This window comes from Puma concolor, chromosome E3 (genome assembly GCF_028749965.1).
Source record: "Puma concolor isolate L17-30 chromosome E3, mPumCon1.1.hap2, whole genome shotgun sequence".
Classification (NCBI taxonomy): domain Eukaryota; kingdom Metazoa; phylum Chordata; class Mammalia; order Carnivora; family Felidae; genus Puma; species Puma concolor.
Window position 1 is genome coordinate 18,211,117 of NC_141682.1, and position 23,170 is coordinate 18,234,286.

Below are 23,170 nucleotides of genomic sequence, written 5' to 3' on the forward strand. Positions count from 1 at the left end.
GGCGTGCAACAAAGAACATCAGCTCTTAGCCTCTCCCTCCCACCTCCAAAGTCCAGAACCACTGGCAGAACTTACTTTATTTTAAAAAATGACGAAACAGGTCTGTACATATTTACAGGCTAGGGGACAAGGAGATAAAGGTCCAGCAGCAGGGGCACAGGCCATTCACTTCTTGGAGAGTTTCACTTGCTTGTGCTTGGGGGGGGCCCACTTGAGACAGACAGAGTCCACTGTGGGGAGACAGACATGAGAGGCAGGGCTGGGCCTCTGGGCCCAGGCCAGGTATCACCTCTAGGTGAGAACAAGGGCAGACTGAGTCCTGGGAAGGGGGCAGGGAAGCCTGGGAATGACTAGCCTGCCCCAGGCTTCAGTCCTGGGAGCTGGTCAGACTAGTTTGGGATCACGTGACAGCAAAAAGGTAGCTCTGGCTCCTCAACACCTACCCCCTACCACACACAACCTAGGCAGCCCCCGCCCCCCTACCTGTTATGGGTGGTTTCTTATACTGAGCACTTTTGAGGTGTTCTTCTACCAGCTTGGGTGTGACACAGATCACATGCTGGCCCTTCCAGTACTTGACCATATTGAGGGACTGTAGGGTGCTGATGATGTCATTCTGGGTGATGCTGGTCATCTGACTGCAGAAAGGGATTGGAGTAGTTGCTGGGGAGAGTTCCCTTGTGGGGTCTGACTGGGACAGCAAAAGGGGACAAGGAGACAGACAAGATCATGGCCAACCTTAGATTCTTCTAAGGGTTCCTCTTTAAGGGTTCCAGGGCCCTCACCTAAGATCCTTGATGGACAGTGTGCCCCGGAAGTCTCGCAGGATCTCCAGCAGGACCCAAGACCAGTAGCTGCGGTAGCTGAGCTTGCCCAGGTCAGACAGTGGCTTCTCAGGGGAGCCTACTGTGCTCTCTAGCTTGGAGAGCTCATAACCTGGCAGTGGTGGAAAGAAGGATTCTGAGGACCCAGCCCTGCGGTGGCACCCCCACCGTAGTGGCCCCTTCCTTGACAGGCCAGGAACCACTCACTGAAAGCAATGAGGAATTTTCCATAGCCACGCCGCTGGTAGGGGGGCAGAGTCAGGATGCAGGCCACATTGTTCCCATCTGGAGACTCCTTCTCCTACAGGGGTGTGTGGTCAGGACCTCTGGGGAGGCTCAGTCCTTTCTCTGGTTCATAGTCCCCACCCTCCCTCAACCCGGGCTCCCCACCCCAGCACCTTAGAGAAGTAGCCAACAATGTGGGCCCCCTGCCTGTCCACTTCAGTCAAGATGTAAAAGACGAAGGGCTCCACGTCAAAGTACAACGTCTTGTGGTCCAGGAAAAGCTTGGCCAGCAGACACAGGTTCTGACAGTAAATCTGAGGAGTGGGGAGGTGGAAGCAGGCTCAGGGAGCAGGTATAACACTCCCACCTCAGCCTGGGCTGTGGCTGCCACCCTGCTATGCAAGTGCCAGGCATTAGAGAGCAGCCAGTGCCAGGCCAGTGAGAAGCAGGTTCCTCACAATATTTAGAATTGGAAGGAGTCTTACCGTCATTTTCTGATGGACAGGGAAACTGAAAACCAGAGAGCTAGATTAATCTGTTACCACTTCTTTTTTTGTTTTTTTCTTTCCTTTTTTTTTCTTCCAAAGATTTTATTTTTAAATAATCTCTACACCCAACATAAGGCTCAAACTCACAACCCTGAGATCAAGAGTCACGTGCTCCACCAATAGCCAGCCAAGTGCCCCATTCAGTTACCATTTTTTTTTTTTTTTTTAAATAGGTTCCATGCCCAGCTTTGGAGCCCAAAGCAGGGCTTGAACTCATAATCCTGAAATCAGAGCTGAAAGTTTAGCCGATTGAGCCACCCAGGCACCCCTCAGTTACCACTTCTAAGTGCTAAATAGGAGTTCAATCTTCAGGGACATTAAATCTTATGTTTCAGATTGGGAAACTGAGGCTCAGAGGAGCTATGGCTGGCATGAGGTCCCACGGCTGCTGAGTGCTACAGCAGGATTCAAACTGGTATATGAGTTCTGTCTTGTTCAGAGCAAGCACCAAGCTTCATGCTTAGCCTCGTGCTTGGTAAATGTTTGCTGAATGGGTGAGCTTTGAGCCTGACTCCAAAGCCTGAGCTGTCTGCCCACTTGGCCACACTCTGCTGAGGCCCATATACCCACTCAGGCTAGAGACCGACATCGGAAGGGACAATGAGACCGTGAGGGTGGCTTCATGGCACAGATCAAGAGGCCCACTGATTTAGGACACCTTTTACACCCACTCTTATTTGACCCAACAATTGTGAAGCCCAGCATTGCTAGTGCACTTTGCTTAGGAAGAAACTGAGGCTCTGGGAAGGGGTAGTGCTTGCCTGAGTCTTCAAAGTTAACCAAGGGTAGAGCTAGAAAGAACATCCACGCCTCCTGCTGGAGCCCTTTGTGCCACTCCCCCTGTTCATGCTCAGGCAAAGCAGGGGACTCAGGCCAGGTTAAGGGCTAATATTCCCCAAGCTATTTATCACAAGGCTGACTGAGCCCAAGAGGTCACCAATAGTAACAAAGGCCCATGTTTACTAAGCACCTACTTGATGCCAGGCACAGTGTTAACTACTTGCCATTGCTGTCTCATTTGTTCCACCAACAACCCTATTAGGTAAACATTATCATGACTCTTATCTTATAGATGAGGAAACAGGAACAAACAACGTTAAGTAACTTGTCCAAGGTCAGCTACTAAATGACAGGACAATTTGAAGCAGGAGCCACTCAGAAGCCTGCCCTCTCTTCCTCACACTCTACTGCCCTTCCATGGGAACAGGGACACTTAGTGAGACCTTCCCAGACTGACCAGGTAAAGGCCAGGTTCTCAATTGCAGCAAAGCAGACTCTAAAGGCCCCACCCTCCCCCACTGAAGTCTTTCTGCCAGAAACCAGGAACTCAGCTGTCAGAGCCACACTGGTCTCAGGCAGAAAGTCTCACACCAAGCAGTCTCCTCCCAGGAAAGAAACCTTTCCTTCAGGCAGAAAGAGAAAGCGCTTCTAAAAGCACCCTCCGACATGACAGTCTATTCTGGGTGTCAAAACTGCCCAATACTAAGCTACCCATCAGGAGAAAAGTCTTCAGGGACAGAACAGAAACTCAGTCCCCAAAACTGACACCACAGGGCCATGTGTCTACCAAGGCTAAGCATGAGCCCACAGGCCTTTTCCCGGTGGGGGCTTGTCCCAAGACTGGCTTCTACCCTTTTGGTGACAACGAGGATCATCCAAGAGGTGCCAGTGCTTCTCCCCACCTCCCCACAGCACTTCGGCCATCTAACTCACCTTGTGGTCTTTGCCATCCACCTCGTACACAGAGATGTTGCTCTTGCGATAGATCTCCTTCCCTGGGGGTTGCCGCCACTGACACTGCCCCTGGGGGTGGGGATGGGGAGACAAAAGCTTGAGACCCTGAGGTTCTCTGCTAGGTACACCCATACAACCCTGTGTGGCTTCCAACAGGTCTCTGCTTCTGTTTCCCCATCTACAGACTCTGGGCTCCATACCTCACCTATGTCAAGGAATCCTCCCAACTCCCTGAGGAGACAGAGCCTATTTTATAGGCTATTTTATAGATTTTATAGATGAAGAAGCACAGAGAGGCTAAATAACTGGCTTGAATATTATACAGCTAGATGGTTTCAAGTTCAGAGCAGCCTGGCTTGGGAGGACTCTCCAGCGCTCTTATCCATGACAATGGCGATTGCTAAAATGCATACATCTGCCTCAGGTTACACCCTTTGGGAAATATCCTAGTGTTCCCTGCTGCACTAGTGATGCGAGCCTCCAGCAACACCCACCCCCACACCAACCCCACCCCCGCCACAGCTCCCCCCTCTTCCCCGCCAATGCTTCCCATCTGTCCACACCTTACAGTCCCATTGCTCAGGGGCTATGCTTGCTTCCTCTTTTGCACTGAGGAACCTGGCACTGCGCTGGCCTTGATTAACATGTGGTGTTTGGGTTGACCTGAAGAAGTGGTAAGGGCAGGGATTACTGTCCCCATTCCACAGAAGAGGAAACTGAGGTCTGGGGAAAGGCTGCAAGTTGGCCAAGGTCACTCGAGCAAAGGTAAGGGCAGGCCTAGAACCCAGGTCTCTTGACCCACGGGCAGCTCTTCCTTGTACTCAACTCCTCTGGACCTGTCTCTCTTCCCTATCGCTGCAGCCTCAGCAGCCCTCGCCTCCACGCCTGCCTCTGTCACCAGACCCAGCTGGCCCAGTCTCACCAAGTGGAAGCGGTAGCTCTTCTCGAATTTCATGTACTTAAGGCAGTACTCGCAGAGCCACAGCTTGGGCTGTTTCCCATAGTCCTCGGGGAACGGTGAGAAGTACCAGGCATCGATTTCGTAGTTCCCGATGTGGATCTTGTCCACATACTTCACCTTGGTGATCTGTGGGTAACGTGGGAGTGGAGGGCAGTGGATGGCTCAGTCAGAGCAAGGAAAGCTGGGAGAGGGGGTACCCGCAGGCAGGAGCCCTGCCCCTGCTTACCGCCTCATGTTCCTTCTCCAAGGCTGCTGTTGTGGGGTCCATCTCTGCATAGGTCTGGGCAAGGACAGAGCAGTGGACAGAGGTGAACAGAAGTGGAGGTCAAGCCGTCCCTCCCCTGAACCAGAACCCAGTGTTTCCTTCCCGTCTTCCAGACCTCATCCTCTGAATGACAACAACCACATGAACAGCTGACTTGTTTTATCTGGTTTTGAAGCTGGGTGGGCCAAGCTTCTCTCTCACTTTCCCCGCCCGCCCACACATCCCTGATGCCCGAGTTTAGACCTTTTGCCAGATGAACATGGCTAGGATAGGGCCTGGTTCCAGTCTCCTTGGGCTAAAACCTTCAGCTATACAATGGGATCAACCAGCTCTGCCAAAATTGTCGTGAGGCAGATGAGTAATGGATCTTGTCTTCTGTGCAAACAGGAGGAACTGGCACTAGACTCCCTGGTGTGGCTGGACCTCTTTCCTGAGCACCAGATCCAGGGAGCTGCCTGCCCCATGGGTCACTCCCATAGGTGCCTGGGTGTCTAGAAAGGAACTAAACCTGTGCTCCCTACAAACCTATTCGTCCTCCTGGGGTCCCCATCTCACTGGGCACATCCCCTCAGTCCAATTGTCCAAGACCAATAGAAGGTCTGCTCTTTTTTTTAAGTGCTTTTATTTATTTGAGAGAGAGAGAGAGGCAATTGGGGGAGGGGCAGAGAGAATCCCAAGCAGGTTCCACACTGCCAGCTCAGAGTCTGATGCGGGGCTCGAACTCACAAACCGTGAGATCATGACCTGAGCTGAAATCAAGAGTCGGATGCTTAACCAACTGAGCCACCCAGGTGCCCCTGGTCTGCTTTTAAGACTCCTTCTCTCAGGAAGCTGGCATTCAATTTAGGGCCGAGTCCTGTGAATTTTACCTCCTTGACATCTGTGGAATTGATCCCTCTCTGGAATTCTCTGCCCAACTCCAAATAGCCATTGCCACCATCTCAAGTCTGGACATTTACCTAAGCCCCTGCAGATTCCCAGCCTCCAGTCTTAGCCCCTTCAAATCTACATTATCGATAACTCTCTTTTTGAGGCCTCCGTGCCTTTGCACATGCAGTTTCCTCTCCTCTTTCTGCCAAAAAATGCTTACTCAACCTCAAACAGAGCATAAGCCAGGTGAGTGTGAGATGAGGCAGTTTTATGAGCCATCATGGGTAATTGTTTTTACTGTGTTCTTTCCTGTCCTTCAAGGCCTCGCACCCTTCCTGCCCCCTCTAGGAGACCGGACTGGATTCTTCTGACACAGAATATGCCCTCTCCTTCTCAAGTTGGGAATGCAGTGGTTAACAACAATCCCCTCTAACTGCCCCCAATTGTTTTCCCCTATTTTCCAAGTCCTTAGAAAGCAGGGACTAAAAGTCATGTCACACTCACAACACATCCTATTCCTAAGCCAGACTCTGTAGAAGCAAAGCAAGCACAGCCTAACAATGAAGGGGGGATCCAAGAAAGCTCATGACCTACACTAAAGGAGACAGCAGCCTTGCCCTATAGTTGAGAAGGGAGAAAGGAGCCAGCATTTTACCCAGACCCCCTTCCATAAAGCACTTTGCCTGTATGGCCCCATTTAACCTTTTCAGCCACCCTAAAACAGAGCATTCTTATTTCTATTTTACAGGGAAGTAAACAGGCAGGGAGAGGTGAGGTCACTTGCCCTTGGGGATAGCCAGCTGCCATTTATTCCAAGTGCCAAGCACTCCATAGGCATTACTTCATTTAGTCCTCACAAAGAACCAGGGACAAGAGTGCTCATTATCCATACTGCACAAAAAGGAAACTAAGGCACAGAGAGGTGAGGCTACAGAACCGGTACTCAGCACTGTCAGGCACAGGCCCCTCGTTTGTCCAACCCTGAGCCTAACCCCTGCAAAGATGAGGGAAGAAAGATTTTCCTCATATGCCTCTTTAAAAACCCACTTCCCAGCTCTCACAAAATACAATCCTCTCCTGCAAATGCATTAAAGAACTACAAAAACACTACTTTTTCAAATGCTGCAGTTTATTTAGAATTAAATGTTAATTAAGCTGTGAAGAATCTGACTCATTAACTCGCTGATTATCCATCCTCTGAATTTATCACCACTGGCCTACTGTCATCCACCCTGCTGACTATCAGCTTTGAGGTACATTTTTGAGATTTTAATTTGCTAGTGCAACCTGGTCGAGGAACTAAGAGATACTGAGACCTATGTTCTCCAACGGAAGAGCCACTGGCCACAAGTGGCTATTTAAACTCATTGTTTACATTTTTTTTTTTAATGTTTATTTATTTTTGAGAGAGAGAGAGAGACAGAGTGTGAGCAGGGGAGGGGCAGAGAGAGACGGAGACATAGAATCTGAAGCAGGCTACAAGCTCTAAGCTGGCAGCACAGAGGCTGACACAGGACTCGAACTCACAAACCATGAGATCATGACCTGAGCCAAAGTCAGATGCTTAACCGACGGAGCTACCCAGGTGCCCCTAAATTCATTACATTTAAATAAAATTTAATTCTTAGCCACACCAAACACATTTCAAGTGCTCAATTGCCACATGTGGCCAGTGGCTACTCTATCAGACAATAGATATTAAACATTCCCACTTGTCACAGGAAGATCAATTGGGCAGTGCTGCCTTAGACCTTGAAGGTCTTCCTGGTTCAGGGATTTCAAAATTTTTTTTCACAACCCCCAACAGGAAGAGCCGTTAGCACTGTAAACCAGTTGACCTGCTTGTGTATACATATATGTGTATCTCTATGTGCTTCTCAAAAATAATACTTACCTTTGATAAAGCACAACGTACTCTGACATTTTCTATCTTATCCTATTTCTTCCTTTCATTTTTTTATCAATTTATTTTTTAAGCAATCTCTCCACCCAATGCGGGGCATAAACTCATGACCCTGAGATTAAGAGTTGCATGCCCTACCGACTACACCAGCCAGGCACCCCTCTTTCTCTCATTTTCAAATTTAAACGCTGGTCACAACCTACTGAACTAATTTGGCAATCTACTAAAAGCTGCACCCCACAGTTGGGAAAACATTGCCCCAAAGCACACAACAAACACGCAGAAGGATGAAATATCACTGGCTGAAAGTAATGAATGTCTAAGTGCCTTGAAATCTCAATAAGCCCTGGACTCATCTGCACTCCCCATTTTACAAAAAGAAACTGAGACTCGGAGTGGGGGAAAAGTATCCCCCAGGGGCAGGGGTGAAAAGAACCCAGACTTTGGAACAAGTGGCCCAAGTTTCTAGGACATGTCAAAGTCATGATTAAGGGCTGGTGCCCTGAAGTAGGACAATCTAGTTGGCAAATCTAATTCCTGACTGGGTTCTTTTTTTTTTTTTAATGTTTATTTTTGAGAGAGAGAGATACAGAGTGTGAGTGGGGGAGGGGCAGAGAGAGAGGGAGACACAGAAGCCGAAAAGGGCTCCAGGCTTTGAGTTGTCAGCACAAAGCCCGACACGGGGCTCGAACTCACAAATGGTGAGATCATGACCTGAGCTGAAGTCAGACACTCAACTGACTGAGCCACCCAGGCGCCCCCCGACTGGGTTCTTAAACCCATCTATTCCTCCCCGGTAAACTGGAGATAATAACAATGCTTACCTCACAGGACTGCTGTGAAACTTCAGTGAGATCACGTATTAAAACACTTAGCCTATAACTTTGGCTCACAAGCCAATAAATGTTTACCATTATTATTCTAATTCCAGTCCGCCCTTTTACTAGCTGTGTAACCTTGGGCATGTTACCTAACCTCTCAGATCCTGCTTCCTCATCTACAAAAAGAAACCATTGTTCCTGTGGCATTGAACTGTTAGGAAGGATGCATTAACCTTATATACATGCAGGACTCAGCACGGTGCTTGGCAACAGCAAGCACCCAATATCATATGTTCTCTTCCTTCTCTTCAGACTTCAATTCTTTGTCTACAGTGGCACAGCAAATAGGAGACAAAGGAGGCTATTGGTGCAGGAGGCCTGAGTTCCAGTCCCAGGTGTGCCATTTCCTTGCTGTGAGACTGCAGCCAAGTGCTTGCCCTCTCTGAGCCTCAGTTTTCTTATCTGTGAAGAGTATCTCACAAAACCTAAGTAAAGTCCCTTACACATTATAAGAGCTTAAGAAGTGGGAGCTGCTGGAACATCTGGGTGGCTCAGTCGGTTAAGCAGCCGACTTCAGCTCAGGTCATGATCTCATGGCTCAGGGGTCTGAGCCCCACATCAGGCTCACTGCTGTCAAAGCAGAGCCTGCTTTGGATCCTCTGTCTCCCTCTCTCTCTCCCGCCAAAATACATAAACATTAAAAAAAAGGAAGAAAGAAAAAAAAAGAAACAGGAGCTGCTATGGTTTTGGCACTGGGACCCAAGGAAGTTGGCAGAGGCAGCTGAGCCTCCTGGGGCCTTGGGGAAAGGGAGGGGGTCCAGACCTTCTGCACGTGGTTGATCTCATCATGCTTGCGCTTTTGGTTGCGAGTGATCTTGCGCTCAGGCTGCTCAGCCAGCTCGCTCAGGTACTTCTCTGAGTTCTTCTGCACGGCATCTTTTACTGTTTTGGTCAGTGCCAGCCGATTCTTGTCTACCCATTCGTCTAGTCGCCGGTTAACTGTGAGGATAGGCCATGAGGGTGCTGTACTTCCACCCCTCTCCCCCGCCCAAGCCCAGAAAGCTCCAAGTCACTCACAGCCCACGTAGTGTACATAGAATTCCTCTCGGCCCTCCTGATCATTCACTCGAGACTGAATCACTTCAGCAGAATCTGTGAAAGAAAAAGGATAGGATCATCAGAAAGGCAGGGCTGGAACAAGAAGAATCCTTCATACTGAGGAGCAGTTTCCAGATTCCAGGGACATACATAAGCTAACATCACCCGTCTACATCTGTCATTCCATCAATCGCTGCCTGTGAAGTGGGCCAGGTTGGAGCTGTTACTCTTACTTTACAGATGAAAAACTGAAGCTTACCCAGGCTCACATATTTGAAAAACAATAAGAAGTTAACATTTAACTGAGTTTAAGTCTGGCTCCAAATACAATGCTTGTTTTACTATACTTAGTTGCTCATTTGTTCAGCAGTCATGAAGGCTGGCTCTGGGTTTATATACAATTCTAGCTCCTCACTTCCTATATTTAAGTGCAAATTATTTTGGTTGAGCCTCAGTTTCTTCATCTACAAAACAGAACTAATAGTGCCCACCTCAGAGGGTGAGCTAATGCCTCTAAAGCATGTAGCATAGCGCCTGACAACTAGCCAACCATTCAACAAATGAGTAAGGCAACCACTGCGTGTCTGGTCCTATGCTGTGTTATTGCTGGGTAAAGAGGACACAGCAGTGAATCACAAGAGGTCCTGCCCTCCAGAAGTTCCCACTTTGATATGGGAAGACGCAGACGATGACTACATAATGTCACATATACTATGGCTAGCTGAGGTATGAAGAAAATGTTGTAGGCACATTCATAAGGGAAGGACTCACTTTGCCTGAAGGGAGTCAGTAATGGCATCACAAGGGATATGGTGTGTTAAAGGATGAGTAGGAGCTAGCTAGGTGAACAAGAAAGGCAAGGGCATTCAAGCATTTGGCACAGGTGGTAAAAGGCATGTGGTCTTAAGAGAGTACAGTGTGGTCTAGTCTGGCAATGGCCTTTGCTAGGGGTGTCTAAAAACCACAGGTCACAAAGATGTACGTCCTTCTAAGGAATTGGGGGTTTATTCTGAAGATGAAGTAAGACAAGAAAAGGAAAAAGGAAGCTCATTTTTGTGTTTTGGTAGGTCCCCTCTGCTGGCGGTTGTAGAAGAGGGATGGAAAAGTAAGTCGCAGAGACCAGAGAGACCAGCAAGGAACGATGGTTTTGTTTAAAAAGGGAATGAAGTCTAAGATTGGATAAGCAAGTGGAATGGGAGTTCTACATACAATTAAACGGGAGTTGCTTGTGTTCCAGGAGAGCCAGACTGGTGGGGTTTGTAGGCGGTGCCCGGGAGGGGCGGAAACTCCGCGCTCTTCCCTCAAGCCCCGCCCCTACAACGTCAGCCCCTCAGAGAACCCGCCCTCATGCCCCGCCCCCTGTCCCTGGGCCCCGCCCTCACGCCAGGTGCTATCCGGTCGTCGGCACAGGTACGTTTCTCCGATCTCCACAGTGACTTCCGGCTCGCCGCGCGCTGGAGTCGGGGGAGAGACGCGGCCCGGGGACGGGGCGGTCCCCTCGACCGCCGCATTCTCCCCGGGCCCGGGATCGCTCTCCCCCGCGACCCCTGAAGTAGCCGCCGCAACCGCCGCAGCTGCTCCCTGTGCCGCCATCGTCGTAGTGGAAATGACGCTGGAATCCGGCGCCACGCAGCGCTTTTAGTTCCGGGTCAGCGACGCGTGGCGGAGGCAGCTACTGCCCTGAAGGCGGGGCCTGTGGCGTAGCAAGAGCTCACTGGTTAGTGCGGCGTTTTAGCGGTCCCTGACAAGTTTGACCTTTCGTGTGCCAATCGCACTGGAATTTTTTTTTTTTCCGTATAGAAATATGGCTGAACCCTGAGTTGAAAGAGGAGACCTTCGTGATGTGTGATGACTCAGCCCGATCTTTTTAAAGGGCCTGGTGCCTGAGGAAGCCAGGAGGTGCCAATTACCAGAGGCACTGCCCCCACTTTACCCGGTACCGGGACGGAGCCAGAGCTGCCTCCCTGGCTGCAGTAGGGCTTTGAGCTTGGAATTAACACCCACTTCTGCGTTGCCCACTTCCGCCAACCTAAAGCCCCGTCACCCCTTTTGTAAAGATTGAAGAAACTGCTGTCCTTGTTCACGGTGAAGGAAACAGGACAGCTGTGTCCAGGGATAGCTAGTAAATTGCTCTCATAGAATTAAGCCTTTTTAAAGGCTTAATTTGTCCCCTAGACAAATTAGACGCAGTGGACATATTAGAGAGCGTCTAGGGCTTAGTGAGGAATCCGGGTTCTGATCCTACTCTGGGTAAATTGTACAAAGGTGTCCATTCTCAGAGGGTCGGTTAAGGTTAAACTATACATAACTGTATAACCCATATAACTATATAAAGGGTATCCCTTATGTATATAAGTGTATCGCACAGTACCAAGCAAGGTAGGTGTTCAATAAATGTGTGGTTTTTTTTGCCATTCTCTTAATTTTCTTTGACTTATAAATTAGTTATTGGGCTTAGAAGCTCAAATTGGTTATTGGGGTGGAATGCTCAAAGCCTGCGTATGGGGCCTCAGGTTGCAGATCAGTAGGAGTTCTTGGGGTGCCTGTGTGGCTCAATTGGTTAAGCCTTGAACTTCTGCTCAGGTCATGATTTCATGGCTGTTGAGTTCGAGACCCAAATCGGGCTCTCTGCTGTGGTGTGGAGCCCACTTCGGACCTCTGCCCCCCTCTCTTTGCCGCTTCCCCTCGCTCTCTCTCAAAATAAACTTTAAAAAGAAAAGAAGGGGCGCCTGGGTGGCGCAGTCGGTTAAGCGTCCGACCTCAGCCAGGTCACGATCTCGCGGTCCGTGAGTTCGAGCCCCGGGTCGGGCTCTGGGCTGATGGCTCGGAGCCTGGAGCCTGTTTCCAATTCTGTGTCTCCCTCTCTCTCTGCCCCTCACCCGTTCATGCTCTGTCTCTCTCTGTCCCAAAAAATAAATAAACGTTGAAAAAAAAATTTTTTAAAGAAAAGAAAAATAGGAGTTCCATATGGGAGGTGGGGAGGGTGATGGCAATGGGAAGTGCTGGTAACTCGGCTTTGGGGAAATTAAAGAATTGGAGGTGGGCAATGAATGCCAAGTGTCTGGCTGCATAAGAATCTGAAAAAACAAGTTAGGCAAGACAAGATTAAAATTGTAATGCCTTCTCCCACTCCCCATCTTCAAGATTGTCACTCTATCCACCTAAGGTTCTGGTGCCTCACTTTTGACTTCACCCAACATCTTGCAGGGATGCTCTCCTCTCTAGTTCAGGATTAACCTAGGGTTTATAAATCCCTGATCCAGGTTACTACGCCAACCTCCTCATTATTCTCCTTCTAATCCTCCTTCTGTGCAAATCTGTTATTTCTAGAACTATGTAGATGCTTCACCCAGATCCTCTGGAATCTCTTTGTTGCTTCTTCAGATCCAGATTACCTTTGATTGATGTGCTTTCAAAAGCCAGAGGCTCTTTGTCAAATTATCCCTTGGACTAATAGAGCTGTGTTGCCTTAAGAAGCTGAAAAGGAAAGTTTTCAGTTTGGATGTTTTAAGTACCTACCCACTCCTACTTCCCAACATAGACATTAACCAATGATTGTCAAGTAAAGGAATCCATCAATGACTGTGGAACTTAGCTCTCTTGCCTCAATTCTAAGGCAAAACTTACTAGCTCTGGACTTTTGCCTGAGATGACATCCTTGTTTGGTTTCCTGCCCTTCCCTTTCCTGCTTCCCCTACTCCCTAACCAGAGCACTTTCTCAACAAATCACATGGACACACACCCTCCTTTCAGCATCTGCTTCTACGAAATCCAAGTGGAAACATCCCTTCCTAGCTTAAAATCTGTCCATGGATCACTGCTGCCTGCAGTAAAAAGCCCATGCTTCTTGGCTGTACTCCAGCATGACCCCCTGCACTGCAGTCAGCAGGATTTTCAGTCTGGTAAGTCACTGTGGTTTCCACCACCTGGCATTTGACCTCCAGATACAATTCCTGTCTCCCCTCAATCCCCCACCTCCATCACCAGTCCCACCAAAGCAGGCTTTCAGGCCTGTCTTCCCCTCCCCTGGGTCCCACCTGCTCTCTAGAGCCCTTTCCTTTAGCCCTCCCTACCAATGCCCCACTGTCCCTTGGCACCTGCCAGGGTATAATCTTGTGTGTTCCTTTTCCTTGGCAGAAGCAGGCACAGCTGGCAGGCAGTATTTTTAACCTTACTCAGGCTCAGGAATCAGGTGGCTCAGGTTGCCCAGTCTGGTGACCTTCACTTCCAGAACCTGTGACTGCCAGGAAGGGAAGAGTCAGAACTGAGGCCTGAAGCTGGGCCAAGCTGGGCCTTCAAAATTATCTGGGACCCAGAAACATTTGTTAAGTGAAATGAATGAAAGGTCTTTGCACAAACTGCCAGAGCCATCCCAACTCCCGCCAAACCAAATGTGCAAGAGATTTGGGGGCAATTCTATACATAGCCTGCCAGGCTGTCAGGACAGTTAGAGACTGAGACATGAGCTAATTAAACCCAAGGGCCCAGGGAACCAGAATAGGGTGGAAACCAAAGCTCACCTGCGCTCCCCACACACGGGGCCCAAGAGGGCATTCAAAATGTGAACTTTAATAACAAACAGCAGTCAAGGTAGGGGTTCCCCAGGAACAAGAATAACGGAGCTGGTGCTGGAGGCCTCAAGGGTCCCCACTTCCTCTCCTCCAAGGCCTGGAGGCAGGGAGGCAACGGACCTCTGTAGAGGAGGGGCAGCACCGGGCTCCATGTAATTCCATATATTTGGGGCCCTAAGACCCCAGATGCAGCAGCATGTGGAGCAGGGTGGTACCCTGCCTCACCCAGAAGGTCCTGGCAGGGTGTGCAGCCCGGGCCAGGCAGGCAAGCAGGCCAAGGGCTGTGGGGTCAGATGCGGAAGCTTTCCTCTCGGCCATCGATGTGACGGAGCCGCAAGTAGACATCTGTGCCAATGCCCTGCAGGGACTGCAGCCGAAGGGAACCACCGAGGTACTCTGCGTAGGCCCGTGAGGTTGGCAGCCCAAAGCCGAAGCTAGAATGGATGGGGGACAGGACAGAGGCTTCAGAGGCTTGAGTCTCCCGGGGACCCCCACCCTCCCATTGTGGCCAGGTGGGGCCTCACCCGTGCATGGGCCCTGACTGGCCACCACTGTGCATGTCCAGGTGGCCAAAAAGGGGGCTGATCCGGGGGTCCTGGGTGCTGGCCTCAGCTGTAGTGAAGTGGTAGTCCATAACCCGATCCAGGTCTTTGTGAGCGATTCCCCCGCCCCGGTCTGAAATCCTGGCAGGATGTTGATAACATGGGCTTGGCTCAGCTTTGGTGGGGGCTCACTACCTCCCAAGCAAATAGTGCTAAGTCAGCCTTCCTGCCCCCTCCACCCAAAGATGGAATGTAGTCCACCTGGACCCTCGGGCATTATTTTTTATAATAATGAAATGGCAGAAGTGGCTCACTTCTGCTGAGCCACTGGTTGCTTATACCTTCTCACAGGATTTTACATTTATTCTCAAGCCAGCATCATGGACTGGTTACTCCTGACTCCTCAGTCCAGGCCTTTCAGTTGCTGACAAGCACAGAGCCCTGTAAACCAGCTGACCCCAGATCCATTCATATCCAGCTCATGGCATTCTCAGAAACAAAGTGTATCTTGTCTCAGGGCAGGGCAGGTATGGCTCAAGGTCATAGAGCAAGTCAGAAACAGTGCCTGGAACCCCCATATATCCCAGCTCAACTCCCACTCAGGGCAAACCTGATGACGAGATCGATATCATTGTTGGCGATGGTAATGACCACATCTGGGACATTGTAGGGAGTATCTAGGTGACTCTCCATCGTAGCTCTATGCAGGGAAGAAAGATCAGCAGGTAGTGGTACCCCAGCTTCACCCCTGTTCCTGTCTTGCCCCCTTCCAACATATCCAGCCAGCCTACCTCATGGCATTCTTGAGGAGCTCAGGCAGGATGTAGTCCAGTGGCATAGGGATGAAGGGGAAACGGGCAGCCACATGTCCATTGATGCGGACGCGGGGGGCATTGCCATACTTGTGCTCACACAGGCGTCTGTAGATAGGAGCAAGGGTTCAAACCTAGACCAGTGATTCTCAGATGGAGGAATTTCTGCCCCCACCACCCCTAGAGAAATTTTACAATTTCTAGAGACATTTTTGCTTGCCACAGCTAGGAGTTGTATTAAGTAAAGGCCAGGCACCCTTCTAAAGATCCTAACAAGCATGAGACACCTCCTAAGAATTATCTGACCCAAAATGTTAATTGTGCCACATTTGAGAAAGCCTGCCCTAGACCATGCCCTAGGCAAGGGCTCAGACCCAAGCCTTCTGGGCTGGAAGATATCCACCCCCTTAGCTGTTCTAGCCTCACCTGGCAAAGTCCACCCACTTTTCAATAATCTTCTTTGGCGACAGGCGAGTGCAGATGATGCCAACAAAGTCGGGCTGGCAGGAGAAAGAAGTCAAGACTAAGCAGCACCTTGACCCACACCTTGGCCACCAAATGCTTGCAATCTTTGGACCTCTGAAGCAGCCCCAAACCTCTCCCCAGGCCCTTGGCCCAGTCCCCAGCCCAAGGGGGCCCCTGGCTCAGTCCCCTCTGCCCCACCTGATAGGTCTCAGATCCCAGCACCCCACCTTGTCCTCATGCAGCGCCAGATGATGTGTGGCCAACATACGGATCCCAAGCCTTGAAGTCAGTGTCTTGTCCAAGAAGTAGCGGACAAGCTTCTCATCCTGTAAAGAGTGGAGTCTCAGAAACTCTGTACTTTTCCCAGGCCCCCCAGTAGTCTTGGGTGCCCACTGTGCTGCCCCTAACCTCTATGTGCTTCCGGCTCTCACGCAGGCCCTCAGCCAAGAGGGTCACCACATCCTTGTGGTCGTCCAGCAGCTGTCGCACCAGCTGGCAGTACCGGGCCTCATCCGCCTGGTCCTTGATCTATAGGCCACAGAGTCATAAGCATGGATGTTCCAGCCCTGACCTCTCAGCCCCTCACCTTACCCTGGCCCAGCCCTCACCGGAGGGAAGTCTGTCAGCTTCTGGAAGGCACGGATGTACAACTCGTGCTGCAAGGAAGAGGTGTGGGAATTCACAGGGATGTTGTGGGCACTGGGTAGAGAGCAGCCACCCATGCTTACCCATGGGGATTGCCATCCACCCCAATTCACTTGGTTTAAACTCCCATCATGGCCTTTTAAGCCTCCATGAATATTCAACTTTGGCCTCTGAAGGCTTGGATCTGAGTCTTCTATGGCCCTGAAACCTTTTGGCAGACAAGTCTCTGCCACTCTAGTCCCATCTCCCAATATGCCCCTTGGGCAGTGGGCACAATGATCTAAGGTCCCCTCTAGAGAAACCCATGCCCCCTGAGACCACCTTACCACGTGTAATATGGTGGGGTTGCAGCCAATGATAAAAGGAAGGCTACGAAAACCTTTGATGCGGTGAGCGATCCTCACTGGCAACTCTTGCTGCAAATACCGGGCACTTTTCTAGAAAAGAAGAGGGAAGTCAGGGCCAGGACATGAGTGGCTGGGCCAGAGCTCCAGGGACCAAGAGGGAAATAGGGTGCAGAAATCTTACCAGGAGGTGGCTGCCGTCCTGAGAGCGGCCTGAATAGAGCATCATGGTTGGAGTGAGGCGGACTGAGGGCTGGAGGGGGCAGATGGGCTTTGAGCACTGGATCTGCAACACCCCACCCCCACCACATTAGCTCCACCCCTTCCCTGGACACCCGTTCCAGCTCCGGCCTCTTGCCAGCTGCGCACCTTCTCCGCTGCCACATCGATGGCCGACTGATTGTAAAAGGAGGTGACAGTCTTGGAGCGCTCCCGTGCCATCTCCACGTGGTGCGTATCGGTGGCTGATGTGGAGCGGGCCCGGAGCGACAGTGCAGGCCCCAGTAAGGGCCGGAGTGGAGGCCCGCTCCGGGGACCACTCCCCAGCACGGACGCCAATATCATCGTTCTGCTCTGCTCCTTTGTTTCTTTGTCGGACTAGGCGGCTGCTAGGGGCAGAAGACCAGATACAAGGACACAACCCCGAAACAGGGCAGGGGGTGTGTGTGGGTCCGCAGGGTCTCTTCTCTGACTTCAGGGGCGACAGCAGGTCAAGGATGCTGACAAGCTCAGTCCCCAGGGAGCAGTTCCCATCTGTCAGGGAAAGGGAAGGGGTAGTTGTAAAGATCCGAATCCAGACAATCCATCTCTCCACGTGGGCACTGGTAACATCAGACCTGGGCAATCTCTGCCCACCCATTCAACCACCTCCCAAACACATACAGACCGAGCCTGTAAACCTTGTTTTCCGAGGCAATTCTTCAACTTGAGGCTCTATCCGGTGTTTGGAGCGTTGGGGACCCTCAGACTCGTCCAGCCGGAAAACAACGCCCCGCTCCCTATGGTCCTGGGGACCCCCGTTCAGGGGGCGGGGTTGACCCCTACTCAGCGTCCTTTAGACCTGGGCCCCTCGAGTGTGGTCTGCGTATGTGTGGCACACAGTATGGTCCCCCCAACTGCCCCAAAGTAGCGGCCTGGGAGTCGCCGTCTGGGTTTCCCCTCCGCAGGGTCACTTGGTTCGGCCCGTATCCCCCCTATATGGTAGATGCCATCCCGGTCCACGCGCACTCCACAGCCCAGCTCAATGGCGGAGGCTACGAGCGCGCGCCGCCAAGCCCCTGCAGGCAGGGTTGGCGCGGGTTGCTCCACTTACCGCGGTGCCAGGGCCAGGGCCAGGGCCAGGGCCAGGGCCGAGGTCCGAGCGAAACGGCCCAACAGTCCACCGGCCGGGCTAGCCGAGCCGCCTGCGCCCTCTGCCGCTGTGACGTCGCGTGGGCTTTGGGGGCCCGGTGCCTCCTGGGAGTTGTAGTTTGGAGCCAGCCCATACCGGCTACACCCGTGCTCCTGGACCCCCAAATAAATTCCCCGGCTCCCTCCACAGGTCTCTCGGAGTTATTTGTGGTCGCCCTGGGTCTCTCTTTCCTGCTTCATAAAATGGGGTTTCTGGGAGCGAAATGAGAGAGGGCGGGAAGATCCTTAGATGCAAAACACACAGACCAAATTCTACCTGGGTTCTTTCCCTGCTGTCCCAACCTTCTCCTTCCATCTCTTGACTCATTTATGGAAAATCAAACTGCTGGTTCAAACCCCAGCCCAGCACTTACTAGCTGGGACAACTTACTTAAACTGCTCAATGGTCTAGTTTCCATGTTGGTATAACAAGGATGTATCAACCTTGGGGTTGTCGTGTGGATATGTGAGTTTATATATGTAAATTGCCTAGAACAGTGCCAGGTGTGGGATTAGCACTATGTGGTGGGTATGTTACTATTATTCATTCACACCTGCCACACTGATTGGGTAACTTTTCTGTGCCAGCAGAGGGGCTTGGGTATTGAATCAAATAAGTAGACCCTTCCTTGCCCCAAAGAGAAAGACAGTTTCAGTGTCATTAATCCTGATTAGGGCTGCACAGGATGGAAGCGTTAAATAGGGTCTGGGACATTGGTACAGGTACAACATGAGTAGGACTCAGGAGCCTAAGCTGGAGTGGGAAGGGTATGGCAGGACAGAGAATAGCCTGGACAATCTGCGGATATACCTGCAGCCATGTGGAGGCTAGGAAGGAGAAGGGTCCAAGGCGGTGACCAGAACAAGATCATGAAGGGCAAGGAGTCTGCATTTGTCCTGAAGTACTAAGAAGTCACTGAGGGTTTTAATTCAATCTGCTCATTAGACAGAACCCTCTGGCAGTAGTGATTGGGAGAGTGGGAGTCAGTGAAACCAAATGCAGAAAGACAGTGAAAAAATAATTACTTTTTTCAAGCAGGAGATGATTGGGGAGAGACTTTTCAGCATGTGTGTGTTTGTGTGTACTTGGATTTGTACTGATTGGATTTCTCTTTACCGTAGTTATGTATTTTCTAAATATTAAAAAAAACAATATTTATTTTTGAGAGAGAGTGGGAGAGGGGCAGAGAGCAAGACAGAGGATCTGAAGCAGGCTCTGTGCTGACAACAGAAAGCTCAATGAGGGGTTGGAACTCATGAACCGTGAGATCATGACCTGAGCCAAAGTCGGATGCTCAATCGACTGAGCCACCCAGGAGCCCCTTTTTTTAATTTTTAAATTAATATGGTGTTAACTGAAGCAGGCAACATCTTTGGAGCCCAAAGTCTGTTTTTAAACTTCAGCAGAGGTGGGACCCTTCACTGTGGCTGACCTGCCTGAGGAATTGGGGGAAGGTGGGCATAACCATGAGGATAAGGTTCCCTGAGTCTCTGGATTTCATCTGTTCCACCTCATCCCCACACCATTCCCATCCTTTCTTTCCCAGCATCGTGGCAATATCCCGGAGTGGGGCCAGAAGGCCACTCAGCTCTGGAGGCAGGCACGGCTTGGGCTGGTGGAAGAAGGAAGAAGGAAGGGTGGTTCGGTCGGGGGTGGGGTGGAGTGGAGGGTTTGTGTGTGTGTGTGGGGGGGGGGGGACAGCACGCGCAGAGAAGCAGAGGACTCAGAGTGCTTGCAGTGTGCCAGAACTCGGCGCTCAACGCGGCCGCGGCGTGCACCGGAGCACAGATGCCGGTGGCGTCTTGGCAGGGCTTCACCCCTTTTAACCCTGAGCGCTAGACCAGCCCTCGGCCTTAACTCGTTGCTGCCACCCGGCGGCGGAAGCTGGAAATACACTCTAGAGTTTCATAATACAGAGCTCACCGTTGCCCAGGCACTCTTCTATGAGCCTTATGTGTATTAATTTCATCTTCGTAACAGCCCTCTGAGGCAGGTACTATTGTTATCCTCATTTTACAGAAAGATTAAAATACATGTTCCCCTCTTTCCTCTCTGTCCTTTCCTCCCACATGCACTGGCTTCAGCCACTCTGGCCTCCCTGTTGCTCCCTAAACATACCAGTAACATTCCACCTCAGAACCTCTCACTGGCTTTCTCTCTACCTGGAACACCCTTCCCCAAGATATCCACATAGCTTACTCCCTCACCTTCTTCAAGCTTCTGCCCAAATGTTAACTGAATGAAGCCCACCCTGACCATCCTGTTCAAAACTGCAGTCACCTCCATTCCCCTCACTCTGCTCTACCTTTTATTTGTAGCACTTATCACTAACAACATACTATATATTTTATGTATGGATGATATTAACTGCTCACTTTTTTCCTCCTCTTCTACAATGTAAGACCAGAGCATGACTATTTGTCTGGTTTCCTAATTTATCCCAAGCTCCTAACACAATCCTCTGGCACATAACATGTGCTCAATAAACATTTGTTAAATAAATGAAGGAGATTTGGGGCTTTATCTTCTGAGCTATTGAAATGGGACACTACTTAAAGGCAGAAAGTGACAGAACTACATCATCTTTTTTTTTTTTTTTTTTAAATAAACTCCAGGCCAAATGCTGGGCTTGAACTCACAACCCTGAGATCAAGAGTCACATGTTCTACCAACTGAGCCAGCCAGGTGCCCTACCTCATTATTTTTTAAATGGATCACTTTGATTGCAGTATGGAGAATCAATCTGTGGATGCTGGACAAGTATTCCTGGGAAACCAGTGAGGAGACTACTGTATTTATCTAGGTGGGAGGTGATGGTAGCTTGGACCAGGGTAGTGGTCTGCATAGATTACAGGGATTGAGAAAATAGTCCAAGAGGAGTGGCTTAGGTGGATGGAGGGGCCATATTTAAAATGGGAAACTCCAGAGAAGGAAAAGGTTTGGGGAAATGTAAGGGGTTCACTTTTGGGTGCATTGCATTGCATCTCATTGGCCTATGAGGCATCCAGATGGTGACATCTAAGAGGTGTTTCTCTGGGGTTTGGAGCCCAGGAGACAGATCTGGTCAGAGGTTGGAAGTTGTGACCTGCAGGAAGTAAGAGAAGACAGGGGAGAAAATAATGTTGGCCCATGTAGCAGTTTGTATTTCTGAAAATGGTCCGCCCCACATGACCTTCTTAGAATATGACTTTGACACTTCTCAGATCAAGAGATGGAGTTCTGGGGTGCCTGGGTGACTCAGTCAGTTGAGCGTGCGACTCTTGATTCTGGTTCAGGTAGTGATCCCAGGGTTGTGGGATCAAGCCCTGTGTTGGGCTCTGTGCTGAGCGTGGAGCCTGCTTGGGATTCTCTCTCTCTCTCTCTCTCTCTCTCTCTCTCAAAAAAAAAAAAAAAGAGAGAGAGAGAGAGAGTCTGGGTGACTCAGTCAGTTAAGCATCTGACTTCAGCTCAGATCATGATCTCATGGTTTGTGGGTTTGAGCCCCTCATTGAGCTCTGTGTGGACAGCTCAGAGCCCGGAGCCTGCCCTCCCCCACTCCCATTCGTCTGTCTTTCTTTCTCTCTCTCAAAAATAAATAAACATCAAAAAAATTTTTAAAAAGAGAGAAAGAACTGTTAGGTTCTCCCTCAGCTACTTCAATCTCTCATTGTTCCAGCATTAACCATCATCTGACTGCAAATATGGGAGCCAGACTCCTCAGCCAAAATTCTCTTTCCAAATTCCTAACCTATAAAATATGTAAGAGCAAATAAAATGACTGTTATCATTTTAAGCCATTCTTTTTTGTGTGGTGATTTGTTGAACAGCAGTGTGTCCTCAATGATTCCCACCTTCTGGTACTCATACCACTCAGCAGTCTCTTCCCACACTGAACAGGGCCGACCTGACCCCACAGGATAATAGAAAGAGAGGCCTAAGTCCTAGCCCTCTGTATTGGTTTCCTATCACTGCTGTAACAAATTACCACGAATTTAGTGGCTTAAAACAACATGAATTTCTTGTCTTATAGTCCTGCAGTTCGGAAGTCCAACATGGGTCTCACTGGGCTAAAATTAAGATGTCAGCAGTTCCTTTATGGACACTCTAGGCAGCATCCATTTCTTTGCCTCTTCCTGCTTTGCCACTCATACTCCTTACTTCATGACCTCCTTCCTCCATCTTCAAAGCCAGCAACATTGCATCTCTCTGTGCCTTTCTGCCATAGTCCCACCTCCCTCTGACACCCTTCTTCACTTTTTTATGTTAAATGTTTATTTTCAAGGCAGGGGAGGGGAAGAGAGAGAAGGGGACACAGAATTTGAAGCAGGCTCCAGGCTCTTCACTGTCAGCACAGAGCCCAACATGGGGCTCGAACCCATGAACTGTGAGATCATGACCTGAGCCTAAGTCCGATGATCAACAGACTGAGCCAGCCAGGTGCCCCTGCCCTTTTTCACTTTTGAAAAAAAAGTTTATTTTTTTTGTAATCTCTACACTCAAGGTGGGGCTCAAACTCACAACCCTGAGATCAAGAGTCTCGTGCTTTTCTGACTGAGCCAGTCATATGCCCCCCACCCCAGCCCATTTTCACTTTAAGGACCCCTGTGATTATATTGGACCCATAGGATAATATTTTAAAACCAGATTAGGGGCGCCTGGAAGGCTCAGTCAGTTCAGCATCTGACTCTTGATTTCAGCTCAGGTTATGATCTCACGGTTCGTGAGATCGAACCCCACATTGGGCTCTAAGCTGAAAGCATGGAGGCTGCTTGGGGTTCTCTCTGTCTCCTTCTCTTTGCCCCTCCTCTGCTCACTTTCTGTCTCTATCTCTCAAAATAAATAAACTTTTTAAAAAGTTTATTAAAACCAGCAGATTAATAACCTTAATTCCATCTGCAACCTTATTCCTGTTTGCCATGGAATCTGACATATCCACCGGCCCCAGGGATTTGAACATGGGCATCTTTGGGAGCTGTTATTCTACCACCATGCTGCCTGGAAGAAGAAGAGTGCCTCTGAGAAGGAACTGCCACAGAGAGAGGAGAGCCATCAGGAAAGTGAAATATCACAGAATCCAGAGAAAGTTCCTGGGAAGGAGTGCTCAACAGTGACTAATACTGTTGAGAGGTCAAGAATGATAAGAACTCAAAAATATCTATTGGAGGGGCACCTG

At 50.1% G+C, this 23,170-nt stretch overlaps 2 protein-coding genes across 5 annotated transcripts; both read right to left on the reverse strand.

The window, feature by feature from the left end:
* Positions 1-59: 59 nt before the first annotated feature.
* Positions 60-10,867, reverse strand: KAT8 (lysine acetyltransferase 8). Of its 3 annotated transcripts, XM_025920185.2 has the most exons (11): positions 10,632-10,864; positions 9,229-9,303; positions 8,975-9,150; positions 4,519-4,572; positions 4,254-4,418; positions 3,311-3,400; positions 1,223-1,363; positions 1,032-1,125; positions 786-936; positions 484-638; positions 60-230 (listed from the first exon to the last, which is right to left on the reverse strand). In XM_025920185.2, exons 1-11 carry the CDS (start codon positions 10,840-10,842, stop codon positions 166-168), a joined length of 1,377 nt encoding a protein of 458 aa, XP_025775970.1. In that variant the 5' UTR covers positions 10,843-10,864; the 3' UTR covers positions 60-165. The 3 variants fall into 3 exon arrangements, with proteins under 3 accessions (XP_025775970.1, XP_086548456.1, XP_086548457.1); XM_086692330.1 differs by lacking the exon at positions 60-230 and having other exon boundaries at positions 484-687; positions 10,632-10,867; XM_086692331.1 differs by lacking the exon at positions 60-230 and having other exon boundaries at positions 496-691; positions 10,632-10,867.
* Positions 10,868-13,798: 2,931 nt separating this feature from the next.
* BCKDK (branched chain keto acid dehydrogenase kinase) lies at positions 13,799-18,051 on the reverse strand. 2 transcript variants are annotated; one of them, XM_025920121.2, is made up of 12 exons: positions 17,941-18,051; positions 16,998-17,381; positions 16,813-16,881; positions 16,611-16,721; positions 16,248-16,295; positions 16,048-16,167; positions 15,867-15,965; positions 15,601-15,674; positions 15,154-15,282; positions 14,973-15,062; positions 14,345-14,503; positions 13,799-14,254 (listed from the first exon to the last, which is right to left on the reverse strand). In XM_025920121.2, the coding sequence occupies exons 2-12, from the start codon at positions 17,190-17,192 to the stop codon at positions 14,110-14,112; spliced, it is 1,239 nt and encodes a 412-aa protein (XP_025775906.1). In that variant the 5' UTR covers positions 17,193-17,381; positions 17,941-18,051; the 3' UTR covers positions 13,799-14,109. The 2 variants fall into 2 exon arrangements, with proteins under 2 accessions (XP_025775906.1, XP_086548458.1); XM_086692332.1 differs by lacking the exon at positions 14,345-14,503.
* Positions 18,052-23,170: the final 5,119 nt, after the last annotated feature.